The sequence below is a fragment of the Propithecus coquereli genome, unplaced genomic scaffold (genome assembly GCF_000956105.1).
Source record: "Propithecus coquereli isolate 6110/MARCELLA unplaced genomic scaffold, Pcoq_1.0 Scaffold44, whole genome shotgun sequence".
NCBI lineage: Eukaryota > Metazoa > Chordata > Mammalia > Primates > Indriidae > Propithecus > Propithecus coquereli.
In genome coordinates, this window is record NW_012150174.1 from 1,601,826 (window position 1) to 1,623,682 (window position 21,857).

At 37.3% G+C, this 21,857-nt stretch overlaps 2 protein-coding genes across 2 annotated transcripts in view; both read left to right on the forward strand.

Moving 5' to 3' along the window:
* The window catches only part of UEVLD (UEV and lactate/malate dehyrogenase domains), a 50,744-nt gene extending 40,446 nt beyond the window's left edge, over window positions 1-10,298 (forward strand). The window contains exons 7-10 of the mRNA XM_012654167.1: window positions 271-444; window positions 7,095-7,155; window positions 8,854-8,977; window positions 10,003-10,298. Of these exons, the coding sequence (XP_012509621.1) occupies window positions 271-444; window positions 7,095-7,155; window positions 8,854-8,977; window positions 10,003-10,170 (527 nt within the window). The 3' untranslated portion in view covers window positions 10,171-10,298. The remainder of the gene's footprint in view (window positions 1-270; window positions 445-7,094; window positions 7,156-8,853; window positions 8,978-10,002) is intronic.
* Window positions 10,299-13,895: 3,597 nt separating this feature from the next.
* The window catches only part of TSG101 (tumor susceptibility 101), a 35,297-nt gene continuing 27,335 nt past the window's right edge, over window positions 13,896-21,857 (forward strand). The window contains exons 1-2 of the mRNA XM_012654384.1: window positions 13,896-14,092; window positions 20,748-20,832. Of these exons, the coding sequence (XP_012509838.1) occupies window positions 14,051-14,092; window positions 20,748-20,832 (127 nt within the window). The 5' untranslated portion in view covers window positions 13,896-14,050. The remainder of the gene's footprint in view (window positions 14,093-20,747; window positions 20,833-21,857) is intronic.

A 21,857-nucleotide genomic window follows, 5' to 3' on the forward strand; every position in this document is an offset into this window, starting at 1 on the left:
GCTTGAGCCCAGGAGTTTCAGGTTGCAGTGAGCTGTGATGATGCCACTCTACTCTACTCTAGCCTTGTTATATTTAACAAAGTTATATAAAATCTTGTTGAAGCCTGGTTAGTGTTTTTAATGTACATTAAAAATATGTTATGCTTCAGTGCATTTAGGACCTAAGAAAAGTATATAGAAGCTCTAATATACTTATTATAAATATTTTGTGAGCTAGGCTAGAAATATATTTTTTAATCTTTACATTTTCACCTTGTATGCAATATTTAGTGGAAATCATGACCTATGTGACATGGAAACTGAGTGCATTTCCTGTAAATCAAGTGATTGGAATTGGATGCAATCTGGATTCACAGAGATTACAATATATTATCACGAATGTTTTGAAGGCACAGACTTCAGGCAAAGAAGTATGGGTTATTGGTGAGCAGGGAGAAGACAAAGGTAAGAATTACATTTATATTAGTTATATTGATAACGTAAATCAACAGTAGTTGTGACATTTAGACATATCTGGGAACTCCAGAATTGTGGGCCCTGTTGGCTTTTTTGCACCTTTGAGTGCCTTCCATATAGCAGGTCCCGTACTGTGAGTCTATTCTTCATATGTGTCATTTTCATTGCAATTATTTTTCCGTAAGTTTAAGATTAGACAAGACTCCTTAGTCAGGTTTTATATTTTTTAATTGAATTTTAGAGTCCAGGATTAATTTAAAAGTTTAAGTTTCCAGAACAATAACATTAAATTAAACCCTAAAGCATATACAGAATTATCTCCTTTACTCTCCCCACCCTTCAACCTTGCTTACCTAAGTTCAGACTTTCTCCCTAGATATGTGCCCCCTGTCTCTCACCTATTTAAACAGAATTTTCGCTCTCTGTTTCTCCTTGTGACCTTTTTTACCAGCCATTTGCTCTCTTCCTACCACAAAAAGCGTTCGGTTCTCTGTATTAGAAAGCTCCTTTTCCTATTTCAAAAGAATGCTTTCCCTATTTGACTTGAGAATTTCTTCCTTTATTCCTTTGTTTCTCCCTTGCTATAAAGCCAGGTTGGTCAGGTGATAAAAGTGCTGTTTACTCTCATTTTATTCATTTTTGTTCATTTAAACAAGTATTAATATATGATCTACAATAAAGGTGTAGGATATTATTTAAGTGCCAAAGTGAGTAGTATAGATTACGGTACTGAGATACTTATGAGTGAGCATTTAACATGGGTTAAAATGACTAGAGAAAATTATATAAAAGCCACCTTTGAACTGGAATTTGGAAGAATGAATGGGATTTGAATAGATAGCTAAGAGTGGGAAAGACATTCCAGGAATAGGAAATCAGAAACAGGCAAAGGCATATAGTTAAGTGTGGCATGTTCGTGGGATTAAAAAAAATACATACTAGTTGTAGCAAAGGGTTTCAACCAGATAAGCTTGATTGAAATCACATTTTGGAGATCCCTTGAATACCCGATCAAAGAGTTGAAAAGTGATTCTCAGGCAGAGGGGAAACACGAGGATGATATGTTGAAAGGGTAATTTGGGAGAAGTTAATCACTACTTCATCATTTGAAGTACATTACTTTATTCAGTATGTAGGTGCTGTGAGGTAGAGCATGATGTAGAAAATAACCTCTCTGCCTGTGACAGGGGTGATAATTCAATTGGAGAATTGGAGAACGATCATGCACATTAAAAAGTTAAATAGATGTCAAACCATACTGCCACAAAGCAAATTGTATTCTCAAAACTATTTTCTTGGAATTTAAAGCTTTGTATATGCTTTGATGCCATTAAAACAAACAAAATATTAATAGTGGTGATGTCTGGATTAGAGGTAGTTTTTAAAAATTTGTACTTCGTATAAAATATGTAGTATTTATATAATTTTTAGGAAAATTATTTTAATAAAATACAGCAGTATTTTAAATCTGTATAAATCTGCCCTGGCTACCTAGAAATTTCAAGTGTTAAAACGAGTCAAGCTATAGAATAAACCCTTAAAAAACCTGACAGTGTTATTGAGCAGAAATACTTTTCAGGCTCCAAATGTTCCTTGACACTAAACACTAAATAATAGGACCCCAGGCAAGGGTAGAAAACAAGAACTTGCAGCAGATATATTAGAGTAATGAATATCTAGGGTTTTAAACAAACCCAAGACCCAACATGGACCTAACCCTCTGGTGCATGTTGACCTCTTGCTTGCCTGGTTATTGCAAATCTCCCAGTTTGCTCTTTCCCCTCTAGACTACCTTGTACATGATGTGAAATTAAAAGTAATATTAGCCAAAACTTACGTAGTATTTACTGTATGTTCTCACTTATCAGTTCCATCTTCCTAAAATATATTCCTCTTTTCAAAATCTTTCAGGAGCTTCCTCTCACCAAACCATGAAATTTCTTTGCTTGGTACTCAGCGAGCCCCCAAATAAAGCCTGAATCTTCTTTCTCCATTATAGTTATGGAGGTAGCTGTGTTATTAGAGAGCTGGAAAGGACCATCTATTACATTTTGCTTTAGGGAGCGAGCAGTGGATGCAGGGATGATCAGAGTGACCTGCCTAGGAGCCTATAGGTTTTGGGTCAAAGAAGGACTGGAACCTAGATCTTGTGCCTCCCAAGCTCACCCCACAGGGACCTTTACCCACTTCATGTACCTCCCCTATAATCCCTTCCTCCTCTCTGCCATCATATTTAAATTTCATCCTTCAAGGTCTAAGTTGAGCCCCGTTATGCAATGAAAGTTTTCCTGATCATATCACTCCATAGTGATTTCTTCATTTCTTTGGGCTAAAAGCTATTTAAATCTGTATGATAATAACTACATATTGTCTTATGATGTTTCTTCTTTTGTTGTACTGCTACTTGTTCTTACCCAACCAGATTTTTGTGTGTGCACCTTCTCCTTATTGAAAGTATAAATTATTAAGCTGTTCTTTTAGCTGAAAAAGTAGTACTTTCGCATTGAAAAAAATTAAATAGTACAAAAAAAAAAAAGTCTCCCTTCTATGCCAGATGCTCTATCCCTTTCCCTAGGGGCAATCCCTTTTCCTAGGGGCAATCACAGTTACCAGTTTCTTATATAATACAATCCTCCAGAAATACTCTGTGCATAGGCAAGCACATATGTGAAAGAGACATCATGCATCATTTTCCACCTTCCCTTTTATTTACCATTATGACTTGGAAATGAATGCATAATAACATATACATATCTCACTCATTCTTTTTAACTACTGGATACACCATAATTTATTTAACCAGTCCCTCTAATAAGTTACAAATTTCGAGGAACAGTTGATGTATAATAAATATTGAATAAGAACATTTTGAAATATGGTTGTATTTTTCAAATCATAAAGAGAAAATAAAGGATAGTGTGACTTGATAAATATGTCCCTTACCCTGACCCTAACCTAGTATATCTGGGTGAAGGAAGAAAACAATTTGATAGCATTTAATTGTGAGCTCTTCAGACAGGAACACTTTAAAATCTACCAAAAAGCAGTTCGTGTTTGATTAAATGACCTTTTATCTCAAATGTAGGAGTTTGTTTTCAGAAACATTAATTGGGCACCTGCTTTGCTCAGTAAACACTGTGCTGGCTGCTGTTGGAAAATATATAGATGTGTAAGAACTTGATGTAGGAAATGACTAGAAGGCAGTATGGACTTATTAAGGTCCAAGAGAAGTAGAATAAAAGCACAGGGAAGAGATGTGGTAATTCTGTCTTGAGGTCTCAAATGGGAACTAAAGATAGAGAGATGCAGGTACATGTGAACTGGCATCACTTAACTATACTGTTATGTAATATTTGACATAGATAATGTGTGTACAAGTTTTAAAACATAGTAATTGGACAAATATTCATGAATCCATACTCAATCAAGAACATTACCAATACCACTAAGGCTACCTATGTACTTCTCCCCAATCTATCTCCCTGTCTGCCATCTAGAGATACCATCAGATTACTTTTTATCCTGTCTTCTACTCTTGCTGCAAAGACAAATTATATCCATCGATAGGTAGGTGTTCTTACTTACCTTGGCCCTAAAACCAGAAATGGATTATAAGCTCCCTCTGCTGGTTTCATTGTAGACACCAACTGGATATATTTTTTCATAAGTGACACCATCACAGTAATAGTAATAATAATTTTTTTATTGAGTACCTACTATGTATATTAAATACTTTGCATATCTCATTTAAATTTTACAAACAACCTGTGAGGGAGATGGTAGTTTTCCAAATTTATAGATAAGGAAACTTAAGGCTCAATGAAATTAAGTAATTTTCCCAAGGTTACCTATCTAATAAGGGCAGAACTGAGATCTGAACGTTGGTCTAACCCTAAATCTGTGTTCTTTCTTGCTGTCACTTAATTTATCTAAGGCATTTCGTACAGTGTCTGGCATAGAGTAAACATTCAGCAAATGGCAGCTGTTATTACAGTGATCAGCAAGATGGTGATGAATAGAAAATTGGTGGAAGGACATGTAAAACTATGCATTGAAGTAAAGCAACATTAGGATTTGGAAACAGTTATAAGAATAGCGGTTGTGTACGTGAAATTACTCTCTTCAGGTATTTCAGACAAACGACAACTCCAGCCTGGGGAGGAATCACATAGCATATAAGCCCTTTAGGCTCTATTTCCTGCTTCCCACCCCAGCTTCATTTTCTGCCATACTACCAGGCATTCTGTGCTAGTCAGGTGGTTGATCTGCAGTTTCCTGAATGGTTTATGCACTCTTCCTAGGCCTCCTTGCCTTAGCACCTGCTGCTTCCTTTTCCTGAACACTCATTCACTTGGCTAACTGCTGCGTACTCTCAGGACGGGGCTTGAGTGCCACCTTTCCTGGGAAGCCTTCCTTAATTCTCCAGGTTAAGCAAATTTATGCATCTGTTATAACCATTATTACACTTATAATTACCTGTCTGCTCCACCAGACAGTAAGCTCCTAGAGCTTGCAGTGGCCTCAGTAAATGTGTTTTGGCATGAACAAATGATCCTGACACCATCTTGTTGTAACCAAAGATCATTCATTATGCCACACCAAATTAGATGGTTAGCAGAATATAAGCTTTGCAGTTGCTATTTTCAGTTGTGATACTGCAATCATATATAAACTACAGATAACCCCTTCAAGAGACGTTTTAGAAATCCAAGGGCTGGACCTCAGAACAGAGTGTTAGATCATCTGCTTTGGGCATGGGGTGGGTGTTATATGTAGTAGAAAAGAGCTAGTAAATGGAATTTTTCATTAAAATTTTTGGAGCCAGAGGATTGCTGTTATTTAGTGGAAGCAAGGATCAGGATTGATTAGGTATAATATTGAAATGGCTAAAGTAAGATGGATATACATTTAGGAAGTTTGAAGGGCTGGGCAGTAAACAAACAAAAAATGAAATAATTAAGTCCATCTAAACTTTTTTGAAAATTCTATCCTAGTGTTCTATAGCACTGTACAGTGGCTATAATTAACAGCAATTTATTGTATATTTTCAAGTAGCTGGAAGAGTGGATTTTGAATGTTTTCAACACAAAGAAATAAGTGAGGTGATGGATATGCTAATTAACCTGATTTGATCATTACACAATGTATACATGTATCGGAATATCACACTGTACCCCATATATATGTACAATTACTATATGTCAATTAAAAATAATAAAAGTACAAAAAAGTTTTGAGGATTAAAATTCTAATGACTGTGTCACAAGCAAATTTGAATACAGTGAAGCTTTCTTTCTGTGAACATTCTTTTCTTATGGCTCTTTTAAGTCAGGACTCAGAGGAAAGATGTGAGCGCTCTCTCTCTCCATATATATATAAAAAATGGCAGCAATACTCATAATTTTCAGATTTTTTTGGCATCCTTTGTCTTTTCTTATACAAACCTTGCTATTATTCATCTTTCCAAGGTCTGTAAATGCTGTATTTCAGTAGCAGACATTTCCCCCAATTTTTTATTTATTGTGAATATACTAATAGCAGATTTTTAAAGAAAATAATCTATGTATCACCCTTCTATCCATATAAAACATTTTAAAAATCCTCGATTTGTCCACATGTATTTATATTTTTCATGTAACAGTTTTGGGGTTTTTTGTTTTTCATGTAACAGTTTTTGATTTTGCTATTTTTTTACTGACATAAAAACTTTTAAAACTTTCCCATGTTTTTCAACTTAATGCTGCACGTATGTTTTCCTCTTTGTTATCAAATATAATTATAAATTGGGTGTGAGGTTAGTTCTGTATTATCTTCTGTGTACCCAACACCATGGTACAGAATATGTGTAAGAAGACACAAAAGAATACATGGTCCCTGCACCCTGGAAGCTGGTAGTCAGTTTGGGGAGAGGAGACATCTGGATACATATGATATCTTTTGTTGCGGACACATAACTAAATGGCCTGATTTTGAATGTAGCATAGAATTCTTATATCTTAAACATAAGATATTCTTATATAGCCAAATGTATTATTGCTTTGCTACCCAAACACATAGATTTGTACCATGAGAAACGTCAATTTAGGTGTGGTATAAATATCCAGTTTGTGCATATAGCTTTGAATTTTTGAATTTTTTTTTTTTTATAAATGGTGTGGTGAGAGGAAATGGGTAACCCAGATGATGCTTTTAGAAAACTGGATGCTGCCTCTCTCACAGCTATGGAAATTCTAGCCCAAAATAGGTGACCAAATTATCCTTCACCTGAAATCAGTCTCAGTGCAGTTCCCAGCAGAACAAATGCCAAGTGTTTGCAGCATTTGGGAATCTATTACATGTGGTCTGGTAAGGAAAGAAAGCTTTCTATTTAAACAGTGAAATGGCCCTTATAGAACTGTTATTGATGAGAAAGACCATGTAAGGAGGCTGCAAGTAGACTTTAGGGATCATGTTTTTTGGGAATTGTAGTTTGAAAGTCTTTTTCACCCCAGGCAATTGGTATAGCACATTTCAGGGCCTTTGGTGGAAAACTATAACTGTTGCTAGAAGGTACCCTTGACTGCTAAATATCATTTATCACATCTTAATCCTAATAGAGTCATTGGCAAAACATAACTAATTGTTCATTTAATTTTTAGTACCTGCATGGGGTGGCCAAGAAGTAATGAGTCATAACTCTCAGGTGCAGCTATTCAACAGGTAACACTGAATGTAAATTTGCATTTATCCAACTGAAAATCATATATTTCATAGCTAACATAACAGCTATATACACAGCAAATACTTACCAGGCTTCTGTAAACAAAACTAGCTATTATGGACAAATCCAAAAGTATAAGGGAGCAGTGTTTTATATTTTTTGATTTCTTATCTGAAGGTAGATCTGAGTGCTTTGCAGACTTTTTCAGATAACACCATTGACATTTAAAGGGTAGAACATGTTCCTTATTTACAGACTTGATTTACTGCTCCTGTATCTAAACATCTAAGGATAATAACAGTTTTCTTACAGTGGAAGAGAATATGTCCATACCACTTAAAAATGAGTACGTATTAATCACACATAAATACATTTGGAAATCAGTCTAATATGAAAGGATAAGCCATATTATATGTTCAGGGGGAAAAATGTAATGAAGAGATCCTTGTATTATTCAGAGGCTTTCCAGGGGACTGTGCCCCATAAGTTAGACTCTATACATTATATATTTTCATGTCATTTGTTGTTTCACCACCACATAATAACAGATATTCCTGAAGTCTGAGTGGTGGTGATTTTTAGCTTTTTAAACGTTCAGCTTATAGTTTGTGGAATATAACAACTAGAAAGAATATTCTTTTTCTTATTGAGAAGAGTAGTGTGTGGTATAATTCATTCTAATCTGATTATATAATCTTACATTTGTAGTTTTTAAAAGGAAGAAATTTAAATGTTTATATAATTATTTATAAAAATAATATATGCTTATTATAAAACTTCAAATACTACAGATATCTATAAAGTAGAAAGTAAAAAACTGAGATAATTCCATCTCCTAGAGACAACCACTGTTAACAGTTTAGTGTCCACATGTATATTTCTAAAAATATTTTTTCCTACTTGAGAGGCTGACGTAGGAGGATTGCTTGAGCCTAGGAGTTTGAGGCCAGCCTGGGCAACATAGCAAGACCCTGTCTCTGAAAAAAATTTCAATGCTTCTACAAATATATCATTATTATTTTTTGTTATTTTTCTAATAGACTTATGCTATTCACATTATCTTGTAACTTGATTTGTTGCCTTAATGATAAATCTTGTACATCTTTCTATATTGTACATGTAAATCTATCTTACTCTTAAGAGCTACATGGTACTACATTTGGTAGTGATTTATTCAACCATTCCTCTTTTGATGAGTTGTTTCCAAATACAGCAAACATGCTTATTATGTTTATCTTTGCACACTTGAGCATATTGCTGTAGGATAAATTCCTAAAAGAGGAATTTCTAAATGAGATGTTGGCAAATCTTTTTCCTAAAAGATCATTTTACACTCTCAACAGCAGTTATGGGAATGCCTGTTTATAGTTTCTCCAAAATTAGTTATCAGTCTTTTTAATCTTTGTTAATTTTTATAGGCAAAATGGGGGTATTTGTTTTAATTAATAGTTAAATATTAATGGCAGTGAGCATCTTTTTATGTTTATTAGGCCATTTGTATTTTCTCTCTGTGAACTTGCCTATCTGACATCTTAAGAAAAGTTTAATCATTAGATTATCTGTAGGCTTTCCTAACAATTGCTGTGTAACTCTTATTTCTGTGTCATAAAAATATCTAATTAATACCTTAAACAGAATGTAAAATTAAATGTGCATATTTTGTGCATTTTCTGAGATCATGTTTTTTTGTAACCTAGAGCCATGGAACTGTTAAGGGTAAAAGGCCAAAGATCCTGGTCTGTTGGACTATCAGTAGCTGACCTGGTTGACAGTATTGTAAACAACAAAAAGAAAGTGCACTCTGTATCAATTTTAGCAAAGGTAATTGTTATTCTCATTCTCTCGTATTATAAATACAAAACCAGCAAAATTGCTGTTCACACTCTAACCCAGGCGTTTTCAATGTCGCCAGCTTTTGGAGTAACGTGGGAACAGGCAGTCTGGTCTAAGCCCTACTGTGCTTGGCTATGGAAAGTCTGGATTTCTACCAGGTTGCCTTCTCACCCTCGTGCTTTTTGAGAATCTCCAAATAGAGTTTATATAGCCATAAACTTCTTCTGGTTGTCATTTATCACCTCAGCCAGCCAAGTCACCCCAGACTGATGTGCCAGAAAGACAAATATTGCATATTCTCACTCATATGTGGGAGCTTAAAAAAAAAAGAAGTTGATTTCATGGAGGTAGAGAGTAGAATGGTGGTTACCAGAGGCTGGGAAGGGGGCAGGGAGGATGAAAAGAGGTTAGTTAATGGATATAAAAATACAGTTAGATAGAAGGAATGAGTTCTAGTGTTCAGTAACATAGTAGGGTGACTATAGTTATAAGTAAGTTATTGTATATTTCAAAATAGCTAGAAGAGACAATTTGTAATGTTCTCACACAAGGAATGGTGTTGGAGGTGGTAATATCTCAGTTACCTTGATCTGATCGTTATACATCATATGCATGTATCAGAATATCACACGTACCCCATAAATATGTAGTTATTATGTATCAACTTAAGAAACAGAGAGTACTGTATTTGTGCCCAGAGACCACGCGATGCCCCTCCCTAGGAAATCTACTCTGACCATCTTTTTTCTTAGCTCCCAACCTGCTACCCACATTGCAGGGAGCTAGCTTACCTCCCCACAGAGGGAGTATCTTTGACCAGGTTCCTCTCATCTTTCAAAAATTTTCTGAAATAATAACTTGAGTTCACAAAAATAAATGAACAAATTTTTTTAAAAATTCAACTTGTATTACTTTGTACTAGAACTAGAAAAGGAAGAAAATGTGCATTTTAATGATATTAACTTCTTTGCAGTGATTTATCTCTATTTTAATCCCTATTTTTCTCATTTCAGGGATATTATGATATAAATAATGAAGTGTTTCTAAGTTTGCCTTGCATCCTTGGAACCAATGGGGTATCTGAAGTCATCAAAACCACAGTGAAAGAAGATACACTGACTGAGAAACTCCAAAATAGTGCATCCTCAATCCATGGTCTCCAACAGCAGTTAAAGCTTTGATTCTCAAGTGCAGTTGCCTGAAAGGAAACGTCATTTAATTTTGCCCACATATATAGGTTTGAGAACTTCTGTATCTTATCACTTATCCTTACAAACTGCTTGGTTAAGGTAGATGTTTCTTGGTTAGCTTTGTGATTTCAATCCTTAAGGAGTTAGATAAGGAGGGGAAAATCTAATTTTCTTTGGTGTTCTTGAGATATCTATACTGTTCTTTAAACCTACAGCAGGGTAAAAATTCATCTGCAATGTGCATCATTTTAAATTGTGTATCCTAATTAGCCAGGCATGGTGGTGCATGCCTATAGTCCCAGGTACTCGGGAGGCTGAGGCTGGAGGATCTCTTGAGCCCAGGAGTTGGTTATAGTGAGCTATGATGGCACCTTTACACTCCAGCCTGGGTGCAACAGAGCAAGACCCTGTCTCTTAAAAAACAAACAAACAAAAACTCCATATCCTAAACTAAAAGCTCTTTCAGCACCTTGGGAATATTTTGAAAGTAATACATCTTTAAAATAAATTACTCTTTGACTTTTATAATAAACATGATAATCTCAAGGCCCAATATGGATTTACAAAATCTGTGTTAGGTATACAAAGATCCAAGCTTTTAAAGTATTAATGTTTCTTTTGCAAAATATAGTTGGTAGTAATGGTAAAGCATTTTATTTTCCTTCTTCAAATTCCTTAGCTGCCAAAAAATAGAGAAAAATTTTATCTGCACTTTAAAATGGTAAAAGGGAAAGGAATTTTTTAAATATATGTAGAAAAAGTATAATTTCCAGTGGGACTTCCTGTCTGAAATTTTCTGTAACATTTTCTTGGACTATATAAGAATCTCCAACATCTCATGAACTTACTGTGATATTAGTAGAACCATAGAGAAATGTGTATTTTTAATGAAAATGGATTATGAATGAAAGCCAAGCAGTTTACTTTACAGCCAAAATATGAGACTTTGATGAAAACCACTGGTCTTAAGGGGGAGAGGCTGTATGAACTGATGGTTCTGAGCAAATCCTTTAACCTCTCCTAAAGAAATGATTCAGAGTACATACACTTTGGTGATGGGTCAAGAGCAATATTTTCAGATGTGAAAGACAGTTGTGTGTCACAATAGTAATATGCTAATAGTAACAGCTAACATCAACACTTCTTATACACCAGACAGTGTGATGAGCACTTTACTATTTTACTGAATCCTCACAATAACCCATAGAGGTAGGAGTATTATCATTATTTTATAAAAGGAAATTGAGTTTTAGTGCCCAAGAACTCATGGCTATTAAGGGGCACTTATCCATACAACTTCTTTTTCTAGGCATTAAAAGACGGAAGAGGCCTAACAGCCAAAATAGTTGTCACAAGACCCTAAAGTTGGAGTCCTATACACTAAGAAAGGATTACTTCCATTCTGCTGTAGGGGCTTCCTTTTTTTTTTTTAAACATAGTTTTTAGAGGGCTGGGTGCGGTGGCTCACGCCTGTAATCCTAGCTCTCTGGGAGGCCGAGGCGGGCGAATTGTTTGAGCTCAGGAGTTCGAAACCAGCCTGAGCAAGAGTGAGACCCCGTCTCTACTAAAAATAGAAGGAAATTAATCGGACAACTAAAAATATATAGAAAAAATTAGCCGGGCATGGTGGCGCATGCCTGTAGTCCCAGCTACCTGGGAGGCTGAGGCAGGAGGATCGCTTGAGCCCAGGAGTTTGAGGTTGCTGTGAGCTAGGATGACGCCACGGGACTCTAGCCCGGGCAACACAGTGAGACTCTGTCTCAAAAAAAAAAAAAAAAAAAAAGAATTCACTACGTTAATTATAAAAGGAACATGTCAATATAACAAATACTTACTGAGCACCTACTGTTATTCCACATACTGTGTTAGAATCTGAGTATTCAAAGATGAATAATCATCCTTGGCCTCTGGAAGGCCACATATAGAAGTAATTGCCTATATCAGATATTTCCTTGAGTGTTAAGTATTAGCAATCATGTTGTAAGTCCTATGTATAAGTTAAGCGCACCACAACCACCTCACTAGGATTTGGTGACAATTTGACATTCACAAGGCTTCTATTAACTTTCTTTCACATTTATTTTTCCAAAATCATGTAGTGCCTGTTCTCGTTACGATTTTTAGTGGGGCTTGGATTAAATGCTTTCTTGATGTTATAGCAGAAGATAAATTTTTATTTTCCAATTTACATTGTTTTCGTTAAATATCAAGAATAATGAATAAAATAAACTTTGATTTTAAAATCACCAGGTGATGCTTGATTTATTAAGTGGAAGAAAATTTATTCCGATTAAGGAGGAAAATTTTTTCATATAATTAATACGGCACCCAGGATATTTAGATATTTTGTTTTAAGTGGCTTAAGTGCAAAGATATTTTATCAATTGTTTTCAAAACTTTTAAAATTGATTTTTAGCAAGAAAAATTTTTAAACAATGGTTACCTGGCACTCCTCCAATTCATAAAAGCAGAGTTGCTCTAATTAAAGGTACTCCTGATTAAGCTGTGGCTTTAAGAACAGTTTGAAAGCCACATTGCTTTTAAGTGACATAAAACAGCAGGGGCAGTGGAAGGATAGACTGACCTCTGTCAGACTGACTGGAGCTGTATGTTTAACTAATGTAAGGTTATCCAAAACTAACGGTACCTATTGGGATAGCCTTTATTTGTGTGTGTATTGGCAACAATTTACAATGATGCTTCCACATACTCTTAATTAGGCCCTCTATTTATGTGACCTTCACTTAGATGCCAACTTAGAAGGGAATCAATACACAGCCTTGTTCTCGTTAGCACTATACTAAAACCATCCAAACTATCATACTTTTACATCATCAAACCCAAGCTTTACAATACCTTGAATGACACTGTGCCTATGTAAAACTGGCAGTGATGTAGAATTAAAGATGACTAATATAAGTCACCATGAAGAACTTTTTTGGGAAGTAGAAATTCGATTAAGATCGAGTACCTATTTTTGCATTGTACAAGACCATGAAGATCTGAAGATAAGTCTGCCCCGAAGAACTCGGGACTTTGGCAGTGTACAGGCTAGTACACAAACAGCGCAAAGTAGTATGCAGCTTGTATTGTTATTTATGTCTGGGCACAGAGAAGAAATTCTGACTTAGGGAAAGATATCCTGGAGAAGAAATTACTGTCTGGCTTCCTGAGAAATGAGGGCTCTACACTTTGCCCTTGCGAACAAAGTACGAAGGACTTTTAAACTTTACATCACCAATAACAACCAAAAACAAACACACCTGATAATCAGAGAAACCCTGGGCATCATCTAATGCAAGCCTCTCATTTTAGAGTTGTAAAGAACTTAAGCGCGAGCTAGAAGTACGCGTGCCTACTATTATCACAAGGGCGAGTCAGTGGCAGAACAGTTCTTGGCCAGTTCGGTGGCCTCCCACTTGATGAATCAGTCATTAAGACAAGCCCTTCGTGCTTCCTCCCCTCCCTCAGCTGCTTCCTTAAGACTAAAGGCGACTGTAACTATGAAATACCTGCCAATCTTATACCGGCCCAGAGTTTCGACCTTCGGAACAGGCTTGCCCTCATCTTTGAGACCCGCCTCGTCCTTCCGAATCCGGCACATTAGGGGTGTGGGTGTGGGTGTGGGTCGTTCGGAACCCACCCCACGCAGGGCCTCAGCCCCACACGCGTCCCACCCTTCTCGGCAGGATGGCGGCCTCGGAAGTGACGAAAAGGAAGCGGAAGTGCTGTCGTGGTGCAGATTTCCTGTTGCTTGAGGCGGGGGGGTGGGAGGCTGGCCGCTTGGTGTGCGATTGTGTGGGGCGGCCTAGGGCAGCCCTGGAGTGGCTGACCCTCTGCCTGCAGGGACGAGAGTCTCGAGGCGGCCGTCATGGCGGTGTCGGAGAGCCAGCTCAAGAAAATGGTGTCCAAGGTGAGGCTGCGACGCGCTCACTCCCCGAGCGCACCCACTGCTCCCTTCGGCGCTTGGCCCTGCCCAGCCCAGCTATCCTCCTGGGCTAGCGGAAAGCCCCTGTGCGGTCTTCAGCCGCCTGCGCGGCCCTTCTCCCCGAGGCTCCTGTCGCCTTGTGCTGGAATCGCTGATGCCCGGGCAGGGAAGGTGGAGGGCGGCTACAGTCAACAAAGGCGCGGAGCGGAGGCCGCCTGCCACCTGCAGCCGCTCGCCCTCCTTTCTTCTGGAGAGTTTGGATCTGTCTGTGGGGCAGTATAGTTCTCTCTTAGTTTTTATAAACACAAAGAGGGGGCTGTACTTAGTTCTTGATATGAGGCAATCCTCCTCCACTCCTATCCTAACCTAGGGATCCTGTTCGCCCTTCCCTTGCCGGCTCCCGGAAACTGGCCTTTTCAGTTTTGTATTCCCCAGGCAGCTCAACACCCGACCCTTGGGAAACCGGTAACTATTGGTTGAATTGGCTCAATTATAAGCAAAAAACGTCCAGAGAAGCTGAAGCTAAAATGTCAGTCCCTCCCTACCCCAGTTGAATTAAATAGAATTCCATTACTATTTCAGGGGTTTGCTAAGAGTAACTACTATTAAGTGTATGCTTTTTGTAACGCGCATTTATTTGCTTTGAGCTTAATTTACAATCTTCACAGCTCAGGACCGGTGTATTATTTTTAAAAAAACAGGCATTTTGTATTTTAAAGCCGTGATTTATTTTGTAATTACTTAAAACGTGGCACCTGACACCAGAGTGGAATGGCTTTTGTTATGTTTTGTTGTAATTTACCAAACCTAATTAGAATAAAATACATGTAACGTGATTTGAGAGTTGAGACTTCTTCAGTTCAGCATGTTAGCTTTGGATACTTTTGTCAATGGTAGCAATACACAGTTTAAGCTGTTTTTAACTTCTAATAAAACATACCATTATGTATAAAACTTTTTTTATATAGATTTTTTTTAGTAAAATCGTCCCTATAGTCCTTGATTGAAGAGTGAATAACCTCTAAAGAAAGCTTTTCAAAAGAAAGCTTCTCTTGATTGTCTAACCATATCTTCTAGGCGTCTTGATCTTTTGATAAGGTAGTTATCCTTAATTATACAGGAGGTTTTGGGGAGCTGTAGAAGATTGTGACCCAGGTAAAGGTCTATGTTGTAACATTTTTATATAAGTTTTTGAAAAAAACAGCATATTGTTTTACATACTACGCAATTGAAGAGTTATCTGTTCCATGATATCTTTGATCTTTAAATTGATTCCATGATCATTAAGATTTATTACTCAATATATATGTATTTATATAAAGGACAGGAATATCCAAATATTAATTTATTTTTCAAATCCTTATTAAATTTCCTAAGCGTCCTCTAGAGCAGTGGTCCCTGACCTTTTTGGCACCAGGGATCGGTTTTGTGGAAGACAGTGGCCGGGAGGGGGAGCTCAGGCAGTGATGCCAGCAATGGGGAACGGTTGTAAATACAGATGAAGCTCTGCTCCACCGCTGGCACACACCCAGTTCCTAAGTTTCAAGGAAGACAATTTTTCCACGGGCCGGGGTGGAGGGTGGGGCAGGGCAGGCGGAGCTCAGGTGGTGATGCACACGGGTTCCTAATAGGCCACGGACAGTAGGGACTGCGACTCTAGAGAAACCTGCCATCAAAGACTAAGGCATCTTTAGAAGATATTTTATTCCTCCACCTTCCTTCCCCACCACCCAACCTCTTTTTACCCTAAAAACAAAAAAGGAGATAGTGGAGAGGTGGGAGAGGGCATCCTACCATCTTTTGGTTTTTGTACCAATATCTGGGAAACTAACACTCTTTTACGTGATTATGACAGTTCTGAGCATCAGCATCTCTTCTCTGCAGCCTATGAATAGATAGGAGAGGAATAGTATGTGGGATAATAGGAGCAGTTTGTGGTGTTCCTTCCTCCTAAGGGAGGGCTAGCTTGGAGTGCTATCCTCTCTTTTGGTTGTGGTCTGTAGAAATTGTTAGCCAGGACCCTGGACGCATGGTGGGGGTGAAGGTCATTGTCCTTTACCCTTAATATGATTGTGGGATCTCCACACCCATTGTGGTACCCTGGGCCACCTGCCTTGACTTACGGTTTTTTTTATATTATTACTGATGTTTTTTTTCCTTTGAGCATTATCTTAGCTTCCATCTTAAACATACCTTTTAGTTTAACACTCTTCTCTGTCATCATTTTAACAAATTACAGAGGTATATTAATACAGTGTTAGTCTATCTTTCTTTACACAAATAACTTTACACTCCAGACTTTTCATACAGATTACTACCTGTATTCTTACATGGTATATCTACAACTTTTCTATAGGTGGAATCACTGCCAAATGGGTAGAAGAGAGTTGACCCATTAAAGATTGCTATATACCTCACACTGTTTTAGGTTCTAGGTATACAACAGTGAACAATCAAACAAAAAACTCTATACTTCTGGAATTTAAAATCTCGTAGAAGGCAGTAAACAAATAAGTTCATTTAGTAGTATGTTAGAAAGGGATAAATGCTTTAGAGAAAAGTAAAGCAGGAAAGAGAATTAGAGAGCACTGGGCAGGGGTAATATGGGATGGGTCCCAATTACATCAGATAGTAAAGGAACGTCTTTCTGAAAAGACTTATTTGAGCTCATCTGAAAGAGGTGAAGAAGCAATCTGGGTTAAGAACATTCCATGAGGAAGGAAAAAAAAAAATGGAAAGGCTGTGAAGACAAGTTTGTTGTGCATGATAGTGGAACAACAGAGGAGGGCTAGGGCGACTAGACTGGAGTGAGCAAGGGGGAAAGTGGTGGTGTGGGCCTAGACATTGAGCATGAGTGGTGTTGGGAGATTCTGGAGGGCCTTACACGCCATTGTAAGGGCCTTGGCATTTACTTGGGTTATGATGGGAAACCATTGCTCTGTTTTAACGTTAACAGTATTACTCTAGCTGCTGTGTTGAGATTATACTGTAGGGGGTTAAGAATGGAGGCAGAGACAGCATCAGAAGGCTGTTGCAGTAATCTAGATGAGAGGTGCTGGTGGCTTAAACCAGGATTGTAGCTCTGGAGATAGTAAGAAGTGATCAGATTCTGAATATAATTTGAAGGTAAAGCTAACAGGATTTTCTGACATGTTTGCTGTGGATGTGAAGAAAAGTGGCATCAAGGATGATTTTAAGGCTTTTGGCCTGAGCAGCTGGAAGGACGTGTGTGTGTGTGTGTGTGTGTGTGTGTGTGTGTGTGTGTGTGTGTGTATGTGAAAGACGTTAGGAGGAGTAAATTTAGGGGGAAGATGAGGAGTTCAGTTTCGGTCATGTTCAATTTGACATTCATTAGAAATGCAAGTGGAAATGTCAAATTGGTAATTGGATATACATTTTGTGGAATTCAGAGAAGAGATTCAGACTGGAAAATTTTAATTGGGAGTTATCAGCATATAAATGGTATTTAAAACCATGAGAGATCATCAAAGGAGTGAGTTTAGATAGAAGAGGACCAAGGACTGAGCCCTGAGGCTCAATAATGATTGGTTAGAAGAAGAGAAAAACCCAGCAAAGAGACTGAGAAGGCATAGCACAGACAGGAGGAACACAAGTGTTGATGTCCTGGAAATCAAATGAGGAACTTTTTTGAGGTTTTTTTTTGTCTAGCCTTGCTCTGTCGCTACAGTGCAGTGGCTTAATCATAGCTCACTGTAATGTAACATCAAATTCATGGGTTCAAGCAATCCTCCTGCTTCAGCCTTCCAAATAGCTCGGACTACAGGCGCGTGCCAGCACACCTGGCTAATTTTTACATTTTTTTGTAGAGATGGGATTGCACTTGTTGCCCAGGCTGGTTTTGAACTCCAGGCCTCAAGCGATCCTCCTGCCTCAGCCTCCCAAGTGCTGGGATTATAGGTGTAAGCCACTGTGCCTAGCCAAGAATATGTTGTAAGATGAAAGACTCAATTTGGTCAAATACTGCTGATAGGTTAAGTAAGATGAGGACTGACCATTGCATACTATGTGGCAGTTATTGGTGACTTTGATGAGCAATTTCAGTGAAGTGGTGGGTACTAAAGCCTGTTTGGAGTGAATTTAAAGAGAATGGGTCTAAACATGGAGCTTCAGTGGTTGCTAACGTCACCCAGATATTTTGTGCTTTCTGATGGAAAAATATCATATGTGAAATGATCTTGCCAAAGAGAAAGGAGGAAAAAAATATTAAAACGTTTTTTTAAAATCATGAAGAAGGTCATAACTTCTAGATCCAACTACTAATTCACAGGAACATATACATTAAACTATGCCAAGGGGATGCAATTACCAAATTCCAAGCCATGGGAGCCTCTTTAGGACAAATGAACAGATTTCTTCAAAGAATAAATTCTGAGGGATAAAAATAAAGATGAGCCCATCAGTTGAGTGTTTGTCAGCTGAAACTAGATGAATAAAATGTGGTATATCCAAATAATATTATTCAGCAGTAAAAAGGTGTGAAATTCTGATACACACCACAACATAGATGAACCTTGAAAACATGCTAAGTGAAAGAAGTTAGTCATAAAGGACCACATATTGTAGGAATAGGCAAATCTATAGAGACAGTAGACGAGTGGTAGGGTGAAGGCAGGGGTGGTTGGAATGGGGGTGATTGCTAAAGGGTGTGGGTTTCTTTTGGTGATCATGAAAGCATTGTAAAATTGATTGTCTTGGTTGCACAGCTATGAATGTACTAAAAACTATTGAACTGTACCTTCTAAATGTATGAATTATATGTATGTAAATTATATCTCAAAACTATAAAAAATGAGAAAATTTATAAAAGAGAAAGCCATTTTAACAAATTGCAACGTGTGAACTTGGATCCTGATTCAAACTAAAAAAAAAAATGACATGAGATTGGATATTTAATGATATTAAAGAAATAGTGATTATTTTAGTATGATAGTATTATGAGTGTTTAAAGTTCTTTTAATGATAGATACTGAGATATTTATGTGTGATAGAATGTAATGATTTGTTTCAGAATAATACAAGAGGAGGGAAAAGTGAATGAAGTTATAGAATAAATAAATAAAAGAAGAATAAATAAAATTGGCCACGAGTTGATTATTGTTCAAGTTGCATATAAGGTGTTCATTTTCTGTCTACTTTTAGATATGTTTGAAATTTTCCATGATAAAAAGTTGTAAGAAGAGCATAGGAAGAGAGCAATCAAAGGCAGCAAATGTAGGTAGTTTCGTGGTGGTAGCTAGAGGGGCAGGGGAGTTCAGGAACATGTTCGTTTGTTTAAATAAGATGGGGAAAAATAAGAATATGTTTGTATGCTAATAGGACTAATCCCATAGTATGGAAAAATTGGTGCTGCAGGACAAAAGAGGACAAGAAATTCTCAAGAGATACCTTTGAGTAGACTGGGATTTATTTCTTAATTTTCCTTGTATTTTCTTCCTTATTGTCTATCACTGTCTTTTTATGTTGGTTTCTTTGGCTTTATATTCTTATTTTTCTATTGAATGTTTTGTTTTTGCCTTCACATTTTTTATCCAAGAGTTCTTTCTTCTTCGAATATTCTTGTTTCATGGGTACAGTATCATTTTTTTTTTCTTTGAAGTTATGAATGCTAATTCTTTTAGAAATTTTCTTCTGTTCCTTACATAACCCCTCTGTTACTTGTTAGTTCTTTCTTTTCTGTTGATTTTGCCCTCTGGCTTGTGTATTGGAGTCTTTCTTATTGAAATAGCTGACTGCTCCTTTTTAAGAGAGAAGCACTAACAGCTGGTTGAAAGGTTTATGCGTGGATGGAGCTTGTCACCTAGTGAGCGTCAGTGTATTGTGATCAGATGAGGGTCCCTGATCTTATCGCCTGCCAGGAGCGTGTAAGCCAGGTTGCTAGTTATCCTGGCGTGGAGTTGTACAAGGTAGTGTGAAAAATACAATACAGCAAATGATACATAACAAAATAGTTGATATTGACAATGAATGCTGCAGTTTGATGGGAAGGGAGATAATTATAGGCTAACAGGAAGTCTGGAGAAGGATTCATTAAGAAGAGGGAGAGAGTTATAGGCTAGGTCTTCAAGAATGATGGCCATTTGAGGCAGGGAACTGTGGCTCACACCAGTCATGCTAGTGCTTTGGGAAGCTGACACAGGAGGATTGCTGGAGGCCACGTGTTCAAAACCAGCGTGGGCAACATAGCAAGACCCAGTCTCTGCAAAAAATTTTTTAAATTAGCTGAACGTGGTGGTGCCTGTCTGTAGTCCTTGCTATTCATTTAGCTAGGATCATACTACTGCACTTCAGCCTAGGTGACAGAGCAAGACCCTATCTCTAAAAAAAATAAAAAATACACTGAAACTTATTTTTTAAAAAAAGATTTGATTTAGTGGTGGGCCCTTTAAGTTGGACAGAAGAGCTAAAATGGAGGTGAGTAGCTTAAGTAAAGGGTTCAAATAGGTGGCAGGAGAGAAAGCTATTGAAGTTCTTTCCAGCTTTTATTAATGATAAGGATTAGTGAACCACTGTATTTTTAAGAAGAGTGCTATAAAGAATATAAGATTTTAGGAAAATTAATCTAGCAGTAAAATACGTGTGTTGGTTTTAAACTAAATTTTCATGTGATTTTGCTTTTCAGTACAAATACAGAGACCTAACTGTACGTGAAACTGTCAATGTTATTACTCTATACAAAGATCTCAAACCTGTATTGGATTTATATGGTGAGTTTATGTAATAAAAATGCTAATTACTGTGCTTTGAGTTTATTCTTTTTGTTAATGATTGTAGTTTTTCCATTTTCCTTTTAAGTTTATTGGTTTTTCAGTTGTAGGACTGAACCTCCACCTAATAAAAGTGTTGGGGGATAGGAAATTGTAAGCTCTAGTACTAACATCCTATATTTCTTTAATTCTTTCAAGTTTTTTAAAAAAATGTTCTAATATAGAACTATGCATTTAGACCTAGCAGGAGATGTTAAAGACAGTTTAGTTCATTTCCCAAAGTGCTATCCCTAGATCCCTGTTGTGAAGAATGTTGTTGGGGTTGGGAAGTGGAGGCAGAATTCTGTGGTTAAGTTTAAACAGTTATGAATTAAAATTAAATGGGATTCATTGCACCAAGATTTCTCAGAGCCTTTAATATGCTAATGTGTTATATATCATCAAGAGGAGACAGAATATATTGGACAGTATATTCTAAGGTTATTTAACTACTGAATCCCCCTCCCCTGATAGCATCTGTTTATATTCTCAGAAACATATTTGGAAAACTGTACTGTGGACTGTCCCTTTCGTTTTGTAAATGAGGAAAATATTTTTTAATGTGGTCTTTAATTCTGTAGGGTAGGTAGGTGGCAGTTTGTCTCTAGTTTTTACCGAGACAAAATAAAGTTGGGATTTGTATATGAAATGACAATACCTGGACTTCTCCTTTTTTTTAAATAATCTTTTCTGTCCCCACCTAATCCTAACATAATTTCTTCAACCCTGTCTCCTTGAAAACACCTAATGTGCCAGGGCCAAGGGAAAACCCGTGTTGCTTCCTATCCATTATGAGACCCTTGGCTCTGAAGGCAAGGAACTGAATTTTGTAGCTAAGACTTTGTAAATTTCACTCACCCCTATGGCTTTGAAAACATTAGGAACCTGGTGAAGAGAGGAGGGGGGCAACAGAGGGGCAATCAGTTCTGTTATTTCCTGGACAATAAAGACATGAATCCAAAGTCCTCTTAAAAACCTAGGGCACA